This window comes from Physeter macrocephalus, chromosome 12, assembly GCF_002837175.3.
Source record: "Physeter macrocephalus isolate SW-GA chromosome 12, ASM283717v5, whole genome shotgun sequence".
Taxonomy (NCBI): Eukaryota; Metazoa; Chordata; class Mammalia; order Artiodactyla; family Physeteridae; genus Physeter; species Physeter macrocephalus.
The window spans coordinates 56,717,700-56,729,665 of NC_041225.1; the positions used below are offsets into that span (position 1 = coordinate 56,717,700).

An 11,966-nucleotide genomic window follows, 5' to 3' on the forward strand; every position below is an offset into this window, starting at 1 on the left:
GTTGGAGAAAAGTAGGGGGAAAGTAGGGACAGGGTGAAGAGGGGAGAGGAAGGGACGAGGGAGAAGTGAGGGCGGCGAGGACGGATCCACAGGGAAGGGGGATCGCGGCAGAGCAGGGAGGACGGGCTGGTCGCGAGGTGCGGAGCGGGTGCAGGGGTGCGCGGGGGTGGCGGCGCCGGGAGGGAGGCGAGGGGGCTGCGGGAGAGGCGGGGGGCGAGGAAGCGCTCGAGGCTCGGGGAGGCGCGGAGCGGCGGACCGGGGAGGGGGCGGGCGCGCGGTCGAAAGGGAGCGCGCCGGGCCGGGAGCCGAGGGCGGGCGGGAGGTGGGGGGCAGGTGGGGGAGCGCGGAGCGAGCGGAGGCCAAGTGCATTGTGTCTGGCGGCGGCGCGCGAGCCCACCGGCGGCCGCGGCGGGGCGGGCAGCCATGGAGCCGCGGGCGCTCGTCACGGCGCTCAGCCTCGGCCTTAGCCTCTGCTCCCTGGGGCTGCTGGTCACGGCCATCTTCACCGACCACTGGTACGAGACCGACCCCCGGCGCCACAAGGAAAGCTGCGAGCGCAGCCGCGCGGGCGCCGACCCCCCGGACCAGAAGAACCGCCTGATGCCGCTGTCTCACCTGCCGCTGCGGGACTCGCCCCCCCTCGGGCGCCGGCTGCTCCCGGGCGGCCCCGGGCGCGCCGACCCCGAGTCCTGGCGCTCGCTGCTGGGGCTCGGCGGGCTGGACGCCGAGTGCGGCCGGCCGCTCTTCGCCACCTATTCGGGCCTCTGGAGGAAGTGCTACTTCCTGGGCATCGACCGGGACATCGACACCCTCATCCTGAAAGGTGAGCGGCGGGCGCGCCCTGCGCCCCGGGCGCCCGCGCGTGGAGCGCAGCCCGCGGCTCTCCAGGGGCGCGCAGGTCCCTGCGGCCGCCTCCCCGCCGCGTCCCCGGCACATTCTTTCGTCTCCCCCGCCGCCTCCTTTCTTTACCCCTCCCCTCTCTCTTTCTTTCCCCGTCCCTCCCTTGTTCTGTCTCGCTCCTCTTTCTTTCCCCGACTCTCTTCTTTCCTTTCCATCCTCCTTTTCCTTTTCCCCTCTTCCCTCAAGTCTGGGCTTCAGCTCCCTGCCTCTATCTCCTTTGCTTCCTTGGCCTCCTTTCCCCCCTCTTCTCCTCGCCTCTCGTCCTTCGCTGTCTTTGTACACGTGCCTGACTTGGAACGCTGTTTTCCGGACGCTGCTCCCCGGGAAGGTAAACATCAAAAAGACCCGACCTTTCCCACTTGGGCTCCTTGCCTTAAGTTGTACTTTCCTTTTAGAAATACCTTTGGAGGAAAAGTGGTGCAAACCTCAGAAGAGGAGGAAAAGGGCTTTTTCTTGTATTGTGCTGATGTTGGTAGCAGGCGGGACTGATGTGTTATGCCAGCCGGGCAGGCTAATGGGGAGCTCAGGAGGCCGGAGGAACCTTCCTCTAAACCCCCGAAGTGCAGGGGTTAGACCTCAGATAACATTAATGCATTGATGGAGGCAGCTGAATGCCGGTAGGACATCTACTTTTTTCCAACCTTCCTGATGACTGGGCACACCATCCTTAGGCTAGCCACACCAGGGCGAGGAGAGTGGAAAACCGGTCCAAGCCTTTTAAAGTAGAGCTTTCCGTATTTGCACATGGAGTCTCTACAGAATCACTCTCTCTTAAATTTGTGATACCTTGTAAGGCTGTTTTTGTTTTGTTATTTGACACTGAGTTGTAGAGCATCAATTTGCTCTTCTGAGGTCTAGGTGACACCTGGCTCCCATGCGTGTAATCGGATCGTTTGAATTTTTTTGGTAATGTCATTCATGTAAAAATATTCACTGTGACAGTCCTACTGCTGAGGCTTCCTTCTAACTTTCCGAGCTTGACCCTTATGACAAATTCTTTTTCTCTGAGATGGAAAAAATAAAACAACCCACCTTCTTCCCTTGGACTCATTATTGCTAAAAAAAGAAGACGTCTAAAACCAGTACATTTTAAGATTTAGTAGCCATTCAGGAAAGCAAAGAAGCAGATTTGTGTTGAATTCCGGTTTGGAATGGAATTACATGGAAAGGAGGGGGTTAATAACATGTTGGCCTCGGAGTCTTGTTCGTTGGCGTATTCCTCATTTCTCAAACATGTCAACTTCTTCCTTCCCATGGCTAGCTCAGCTGGGGACTGCCATCTGAAATCTGTCTGTGTGTGGAAGGACTCCAGCGCTTTTGGGGGGAAGCAGATACAGTAAGCTTCCTTTGGGAAGGGCGCTGTATTCTTTCCTCTCCTAACTCACATCCAAATCTGATTTCTCCTCATGAAGATGCTGCATAATTAATTTTGAGAGTAGCATAGTACATGAACAAACTGTAAAAGCTGAATTTGGAGGTTCGGTTATGGAATGCTCGTTTAGGCAAGGCAATTTTCAAAGCTAAGCAGTGTAGTCTGTCTTTGGAAATGACAGAGCTGCATTTCCTTACACTCTTCCTCTGCCGAGAGTATTTGATTGCATGTAAATTGGATATAGAATAATGTGTGAAACAGCAGGGTAGAGTTCATTCAATCCAATGGCAGGCAGGACAGGGTGTCCCACAGGACACTTGCACATTCCCCACCTCCCCACCTGGGCTGGCTAGCTGAGGTGCCGAGCTCCAGGGAAGTTCAGAATCGAATAATCCTAGAGGCTGAAGGGACTTTAGCGGTCATTCAATCCAACCTCCCCCCCCATTGTTCAGACTCCCGTCTTCTACATCTTTCTGACAAACGGTTGTCCAGCCTAGCACTTCCCTAAGACAGAACTTGTGTGCTCATTAAAAGAATTATAGCTTTCTAGTCATAAATGCAAGTTTGGATTAAAACGATCTCAGATTTGTAATACTGATGGTGTTTAGCTAATCCTTTCTGTAGGATACTAAAGAGTTCTAGGTTGTCATCAGAAGACCTGGGCTCCATTGCTGGCTCTACTGCTAAATCGCAGGGCTTCCTCCAACAAGTGTCCAGGCCTCCTTGGCCTTCAGTTTTCTCGTTCATAGTAGGAAGGTTCACTGTTCTTTAGAGGATTTTCTAGTTCTAAAATCTGTCATTGTTGTACTAATAGCAATGTAAATTTAGCTTCCTGGGAAGTCAATGCGCTGACATTATTGACATGAGGAGTTTGGAGGAAATGACCGACGTTCAGTACGTTATAGGATCATAATTTGTTGTTTGGGAGATGGCCAAAAGGGCCTCAAGCACTTTCAATATTGCTGCTCATCTACCTTGGGCTACCTACATAACTCTTCTGGATCTCAGTTTCATCATCTGTGAGATGAATGGGTGAAATGAACAGCTTTAAAATTCTGTGATTCTAAGAATAATTTCAACAGATGATTTTGACACCCATGTTAGGCAAACATTATTACCTTTGTTTTGGCATCTGTGATATGAATTTGGCATTTGTGGTGTGTTTTGACATCTGTGGCTGTGGTATGAATTTCTTAAATGAGCCCTGTATAACTAGAAATCAACATGACATCTAATTTAAAAATTTGGACAACTAGGGTCCCACATTTCATTCTTACTTTCTTCTCTGAACTACCTTATGAGTCCTAAGATTTAGAAATGTTAACGATAGGAAATGAAGAAAAGTAGATTCAGATGGGAGAGTGGGGAGGGGTGGAAAGGGCCACAAGAAGTGCCTGACGTACTTAATGAGCTTTTGAGGGTAAAAGAGGTCAGTCTTTCTTCGTGTGGACTTAGAGCACAAAGCCAGGAGGTGGGTGAAGGTTACAGAGGGGAAAATGTAGAGTTGATAATATGGAAGACGTCTCACAATTGGAATTGTTTGCATTTCCTGGAGGCTGGGAAAATATTTCTGAGAGATGTAGAGGAAAAAGGAACGGACAATGTGGAGAATAAGAGATTGGCTTAGAAGTGCAACATATAGGCTCTGTAGTGTTCATCTACTTAAGAGAAATCACATGAGCCAGAAGAGCAGTGGTCTCATTGGGACAAGTATTGGGGAAAATCATCAAACTCTGATTGTCACCCTTTCATTATGATTCTGTGTACTTCTAGCCCAGAGTGACCCTAGAAGGTCTCCCCTAGATTGGACCTCCAACCAGGACCTTCAATAAGAATGGAGGTAAAGGGCTTCCCTGGTGGCACAGTGGTTGAGAATCCGCCTGCCGATGCAGGGGACATGGGTTCGGGAAGATCCCACATGCCATGGAGCGGCTGGGCCCGTGAGCCCTGGCCACTGAGCCTGTGCGTCCGGGGCCTGGGCTCCGAAACGGGAGAGGCCACAACAGTGAGAGGCCCGCGTACCACAAAAAAAAAAAAAAAAGAATGGAGGTAAAGTTATAGATAAATCCATTAAGGACCAAGACTAAAAACTCGATGCTACTCTCCCAGGCTAACGAAAGACCAGTCACCAGCACAGTTTGCATACTGTTGTTTTTCCTCTTACTGTATTGACTAATCCACATTTCACTCTCTTGCCCACTGGGATAACATGGGAACTTACAAATGCTGTAGAGATATTAAGTTCACACTATATTATCATAGTTTACTATCCAATAAAACAAATGCCCATCGAAAGGCTGTTATGTGCAAGGTCATATTAGGGAGATTTCGGCTACACATGTGGGGATTCTTTTCTGTTTGAGCTGGTCAATTGACTAATTTATTCTTCCATACATAGACCCTTCTTGCAGTTAACTTTTGTTGCTAAGGAAGCTTCGCTTGTCAAAGTAAAGACAGTCTCTGATAAGTATGCAAATGAAGTCATCCTCCACCCAGCAACAGGGGGGCTAGAATAGTTGAAGGAGCCTTGTGGTAGGAACTTGAGAGAATGGGTTTAAAGAGTAGGTTCTTTATTCCTTCATTCATCCAGTTTATTCCCTCAATAAATATATATTGAAAGCCAGGTATTGTTTTAGGTATAGAAGGTACAGGATTGAACAAAATGGATAAAAATGCCTGCCCTAATAGAGTTTATATCAAGTGGTGGAGTTATTTTCTAGTGGATTATACAGTCACTACTCTTAGTAGGCTGTGGGAAGAACACTGTGCAAGCTGCTAGAGCTGGTAAGTACGTGACAGAAAATACAGTGCAGAGTGATGGAGAGCTGTACCCTTTGGGGGACGCCCGGCCATTCTGTTCCAAGTGCAATTCTTATGTTTAAACTACTGGTGGAACAGTAAAATAGGAGGACAGATGGAAGGAGACTCAGTTGGAAACATTCTATAATGCTTCTTTCAGTTACTGAAAACACTGAGTTTAATAAATAAACGTTGATGAGTCTTGTGAATACATTATGTGGAACTTTGGAGAAATTAATTTTGAATAGTCATTGAAATGATATCAAAAGTACCAACTGTTCTTACTAGCCTTAACTTTAATTGAAAAAAAATTTTCATTAAAAATTTTCATTAAAAACAATTAACACTGTTTTTCAAATATATGTACTTTGTTTATGTAAACCAAATCCTAATATTATATATTGCCTGCAATAAACAAAAGGAAAATGAATGTTGTAGTGTTTTGTTTTTATGAAATTAAAAGTGATAGAATTTCAGCAATGTGAAGATTATATAATTCTGTAGGCATACTGTTAACTTGGATAAATCATTTGGGATTGAATTCTTGAGACTTGAAATACAGCATGTCCTTGTGGTTTCAGAAGCATTTTTCCTTTAATGAGATAAACAGAGATATCAAAGACAGTAGGACATAAATACTTTGTCATTTTGCTCTCTGCAAGTACAAGAAAATAGGAGGATTGGTAGGAATTCATTGGGTCTCTTCTTCACTCTGATAATGATATATCTGTTTCCCCTGTTGGCTTATTTTCCATGAAATTAATAGTCTGTACAGGACCCACTACGTTCTACCTGACACAGAAATAGATTGATGATTTTCTCCAGCTCATTTGTAGACCAAAGTATCATTTGTGTTAGAATAATTATCTCCCAAGAGCAGATGTATCTGGGAAGTCTGAGAGGCCAGCACTGTTCCTCTTCCCTGACCCATTTGTTCACATACTGTTCTCAGACCTTCTCTTGGACCAGAAGATGCCGCTGGCAAAGAGATTCCTCAGTTTTGGGGGTGCTGGGGATATCATTAAGGCTTCCTTTTTCTTTCTTTACTTCTCAAGGCAGTGGTCTCCAAACTTGTCTTAAGCCTCACTCTATGTAATTTATATTTATTCACTTTAAAATTAGGTGCATGGACTGTCCTGACATATACATCACGAAACACAGACAAAAGCAAACCTTGAAGGGATGGGGTAATAAATAGAAAAAGAAGTTCAACTATTCTCACCCACACTTTCCAAAGGACTGCTTGTGTACCCCCTGGCATGTCTACACTCTTGGAAGACTGCTGCTCTCCCTGCCCATCAGCGAAGCTGAGTTTCTCATCTGGGCAGAGGATTCTTTGTTTACTATCATGGCTGACCTCTGTGGTGGCTCTCCCAGGCCACCGTTGTACCACACGTATTCACCTTGCACAGGGGAGAGAAGAAGATGCATTTTATTTCTGTATCATTTCTTACATTAGACGCAGTATTACCCAAGTGTGATACCCTATGTTTCAACACATCCTATTGCTAACACTCCTGAAGGTTATCTTGCATAGAAATTAGATTCTTACTCGCCTCTCTGCTATCAAAAAAAAAGATACTTGCTTCCATTCTTTCCATCTGCACAGGGAAGTCACCTTTTAAAAGTGATTCATAAACACAAAAGTGGTTGGTGCTTTAAGTGGTTTGTGATCAAAATTGCCAGAGTCAGTGACATTTGTATCACCATGTCTCATGGATAACATTTAGCAATGGCCTTGAGGGGAAAAACAGAAGAGTTTTTTGCTATGCCATAGAAAGTTCACATCCAGTTATACCCGAGTGGCTGTGATTTTTTCCTTAGCTCCTGATTTTTCTTTTTCAAAGCTCAGAAAGAGCCGTTAAACCCCATCAGGCAGACTGCTCATAATTGCAAGTGTTCTTGATTGCCGTAGAAGATATGCTTTTGTTTGGGGAGCATCTGGAAGTTACATTCCATTGAGGGAGTAACCGACTCTCCCAGTGTCAATGCTAAATGGGAGACCATGGGGAGCGGCAGCATTGAAGGAATTTAGGCAGGTCCTAGGGTTTTCCCAACAGTTACCAAGGGTGAACTCTCCTTTCCTCTTTGAGCCCACCTGCAGTGTGGTATACCCCAGGTTACTGACCTGTGACCTCTGCCAAGCAAACTGTGACCTCGGGTTGACTGTGTCCTTATTCCTGAGCCCATCTTTCTTGTGTCCGTCCACCTTGTCTTTCAGAGAGATTCCACTGTCCTTCTTTGACACTCAGTTGTGTGACCATCTGAAACCCATTTTCCTGGTTAAAAGAATAAAAATAATCAGATTTGGCCATCCCCTTCACTTCCCTCTCCCTTGCAAAAGCAACTGGTGAAATGAGGAAAAAGTTGAAAACAACCAAACTGGAGGTTTGGCAAATAATACAAATAGCAAATGTATCTCCTTTGGTGTAAAATATTTGTTCAGTAGTTTGGGGCAATTCAGATAAGATCATTCTAACCCTGTAGACTCGCTTTAAGTTTAACAAATTAGTTTTTTCTACAATTAATATTTTTTAAAAAACATTACATCATTGCTATTGTCTAAAGCTTCGCACAACTGGTTGTAAAGATTTTGTCAGTAGAAAATGGACTTTATCTTCAAAACCTGGTAAAATTTATGATGGTTTATTTTTTCACTTTCTTACAGTGTTTCCCTGTGGTTAAAAGTGATTGCAGTGATTAATCTGTTTTGTTGCAAGTTTTAACTAAAAGGATATAGCTGAACTTCTTGGAGCCTGAGAGAGCCCACATCGGCCCTCAGGAAGCTGACAGCCTTTGTTTGCTGCAGAGTACGGGGAAACTACAGGCTGCACTCCATCTTTCTTGTAACTCAGCCAGATAAGCTGATTGCAGACCAAATAATAATGTCATGGGGACACCCATCAGGGAATGCATTAGCAAGTGAAAAAAGGGGAACAATACAAACCATATTTCAGTTTCTGTTATCTTGACTGACTGAGGACACACTGAATTATTTTCTGTAATTTGCTGGATGTCCCCCAGTGTTCAGACTTTTAAGTATTTTGTTCATGGGAAAAAATCAATCAACTCATTTCTCCTTCAAGGACCAAAAGGTTGAAATATGTTCCCTTTTGGTTTCTCCAGGTTATCCGATACCATATAGGTAGATGGGGAAGTGATTCCAGAAGTATGTGGGAAATTCTGGATGTATAGATAATTCCAGAAGGCTTCATTGTCCCTTTATGACAGGTACCTCAACTGTAAATCAACACTGTTGCCTCCATCTGCCATGCCAGTAAGCACTGACTTGTATCCTTAGTGTCTATAGCAGGCAAGATTGGGAGAGTGGGGTGTGAGGGTAGGGGTGGGAGGCTGTATGTGACTTGGATCTCTCTCGTCTACATTTTAAGGAATTTTTGTTTGGTGCGGGGGATGTAAACATTTGCTTCACTCAGAAATCAGTCAACAAATGTTACTAATGAGTGTTGAAACGAATTGCTTTTGCAAAGAAGAGGCTGCTCAGTGAAAAACACGGGTGCGGTATCCTCCTTGCCCCGTGAGGTTGTGCTTTCTCTAAGGACCCCCAGAGTAGTGAGGAAGAGGGTCTGAGCAGGCAGATGGGGCTGTTGGTTAATTTGAGTTCGAATGCCATTTCCTATGTTCTCACAATTTTGAAAACTGCTTCCAGTCATGTTTACAGTTGTCATGGAATTTTTCAGCATGGGCATCCTGTTAAATGGTACTCAAGGAAGTTATCCTGAAAAGCAACAGAATCGATCACTTGTCATGGGTTTGAAAAAGTATGGAACTCATCATCAGAGAGACAGTTTGACCTAGTGGAAGATAAACTGTAGGGGGGGAAGAAACTAAAAATACAATGGTCAATGATAATAATTGAGTCTGAGCCAATTGAAGCTCATTATGTTTGTTTTATGCCGCTGATACTTAATCACTTATTCCAGGTGATTTAATCCTTAGCATCTAACATATTTTAGGGAGAGTTTGTTTGGTGTTCAGACAATGGAAGTGTTGGTTGAAAGAAGCTAAAACGAACAAATACTAGAAAAATAAAGAGCTAGGCTGAACTAGAGTGGCAGGAGAAGCGACAGTGACTGCTGACATGAACGTTCCTGAAAAATACTGTCTTTCTGTTCAGGTGTTTGAAACAAACAAAACGAAAAGGGCACAACGAAACTGTTTACTATTCAGCAGTAAAAGATAAAATCCAGCCAGAAGATGTCTGCTGAAGAAGCCTCCACGTCATGTATTTCTTTCCTTTTTTCCTCAAGTGTTACCTTTTCTTTCTGAAAGAAACTCAAATAGGTTGGAGGAAAATGGGTAAGCACATGTAGAATCAAAGATTCACAGAGTTGAAAGGAACTTTGAGCCATGATCCTCGCCTAATTTTTTTTTACTGTGATGCCGTGATAGAGGATTTTCATGTGCGCTACAGAGACCTCTGTCAATTACATGCAATTCCTAGCATACCAGCTCTGACTCCCTCCTTTTCTCTCTGAGCGCGTGTTTTCAGAATGCCTGTGACGGAGGGCATGTTGTTATCAGCATAATCTCGATCGGTTTTAATTTATAAAACGGAGTCTAGCTTTTGGACAGGGGAGGCCCTTTGATCTTGTATAGAGGAGGCTTAGAGACAGCCATCTGATTGGCTGTGGGAGTGGGGGCTTTATCCAGGTTGTGTGTTTTTCAGGGGTGAGGCTGGTACAGGGAACTGGTGGACACTGTGAGCATGCGTACTTCGGTCGCCCAAAGTCGCCCCCAGGCACCACCACTGATTTGGAAATTGGGAGCTGTATTAATAACTCATTACCTGTTAGCCTTATGAACAGGTCCCAACATACCTGATTTGAGAAAGTTAAAAAAAAATGACAGGAGAAATCATAAAAGGTCACAGTTTTGTTTGCCCTCCAAGTGTGACAGCATTCTTGAAATAAATCTGTCTGAGAGGCCCTGAAAGGCATTAAACAGAGTAGCTCACTATTCAGTAAACCACACATACAAGATGATTCTGCAGTCATATTTGATTATGCCATGGCAGAAATTGATGCTTCTTACTAATATGCCCCAGATTTTCATTTCGGAAATTTGTGGCATGGGTATTTTCGAGAGCATGTTTTTATTTCCTAAATTATCACACAGTTCTTGTTTTAGCACTCTTCCAGTTCTATCTGCAGGTTAAAATGGCAGACCTAATTTTTTTTCCCCCCTGGCTAAGTATTCTCCCATATATCTAGCTTTCCGGAGTTGTTTTTATTCCTGAAAAGGTCAGGTATGAAACAGTATAATTTAGGTTGTCAGTCTAATTTTTTAAAATGCAATTAATAAAGTGCTTGATAAACATTCATCCACTCACATATGTGGGTTTATCAGTTAAGGATCTTTTAGTGCCGAATAGTAGAAAACCCAAATAAAAAATGGCTTAGGGCTTCCCTGGTGGCGCAGTGGTTGCGCGTCCGCCTGCCGATGCGGGGGAACCGGGTTCGCGCCCCGGTCTGGGAGGATCCCACGTGCCGCGGAGCGGCTGGGCCCGTGAGCCATGGCTGCTGAGCTTGCGCGTCCGGAGCCTGTGCTCCGCAACAGGAGAGGCCACAGCAAAGGGAGGCCCACATACCACAAAAAAAAAAAAAAAAAAAAAGGCTTAACCTACAAGGAAAGTGTATCATCTCCCATAACAAGAACTCTGGAGGAAGCCTGTACCTAGGCTGGTTAATTAAAGATTGAATTCTGTTGGGCTTTAGTTGTCGCAACAGGGGCGATTTTGCCTTCAGGCTTGTCTCTTGCTGTTCGTCAGCAGGAGTGTCAGTCACTTCATCACATAGCAATAGTTCAAAGGCTAATAAAGCAGGAGAGGCCATGCCTCTTTTTCCTAAACCATTCTTAAAATGAGTGTAATGTCCCAGAAGTCTCCCAGAAGATTTCCCACAGGCCTCATTGGTTAGAATTATGTCACATGACCATTCCTATACCAGTCCTTGGTGAGTAGAATGGGATTATGGTGATTCCCTTAGACCAATCAAGCTTCCCCTGACAGTGGCTAAGGGTTTAGTCTCCCCAGGAAGCACTTGCCTTCCTGACACCTGAACAAAGTTTGGCTACTGTTAGCTCAGGAGACATGGCTGTTGTGTCCACAGCCATAGTGCTTGCCGCAGCAGGAAAGTCCAAATGGCAGTCCCGTCCTACCTGTGATCATTCCATAGGGAGAACAGGACTGAGAGGAGAACCCCGATTTCTTGCTAGCTCTTCCAGATTTACCGTATTCTCTCTCCACATCCTGCCCTCATGGGAATAGGGGAGGAAAAACCTCTTTTTCCACAATATTCCTAAATTCTCAGGTTGGGTCCTATAAATTGACTGATAAAAGACAGATTAACAAGAGAAAAACAAGTTATTAACGTGCGTCAATGCATATGGAGCCCTCAGAGATGGGTAACTCAAAGTGGTGGTTAGAACTTGGGTTTATATGGCATCTTAATGAAAGAACAATACATTTTTTAAAAATTTATTTTTTATTTATTTATTTTTAAGAACAATACAGTTTTAGGGAAGTGATAAGACAAAGGAAAAGGACTTTGAGTTTCTAGGGCTGACAAATTGTGGGAAGGCAAATATAAGGAGAAACTAATGGTAGATCCGGGCTAGTATTAGCAAGGATCGTTATGTAGATTCCTCTGGTACCAGCTCTGGCTGATAAAGGTCTAGACTTATCTCCGGTAATTCACTTCTATCCTTCCTGGTACAGAGAAGAAGGAGGGGGCACCTTTATAAATTTATGTCCTGCTTTTAGGAGAAGGGCAGAAAGCTTTTTTTTTTTTTCTTTGCGGTACGCGGGCCTCTCACCGCTGTGGCCTCTCCCGTTGCGGAGCACAGGCTCCGGGCGCGCAGGCTCAGCGGCCAT

The 11,966-nt window shown here is 44.9% G+C and overlaps 1 protein-coding gene across 13 annotated transcripts in view; it reads left to right on the forward strand.

Annotated features, from left to right (window-relative positions):
- TMEM178A (transmembrane protein 178A) overlaps positions 1–11,966 on the forward strand; it is a 262,811-nt gene that overhangs the window by 213,320 nt on the left and 37,525 nt on the right. The window contains exon 1 of one of the 13 annotated variants that reach the window (XM_024118527.3): positions 424–823. The exons of the other annotated variants lie outside the window; for them this stretch is intronic. Within the exon in view, the coding sequence (XP_023974295.1) occupies positions 424–823 (400 nt within the window). Of the gene's footprint in view, positions 1–423; positions 824–11,966 lie in introns of those variants that run through there. 13 annotated transcript variants of the gene reach the window in all.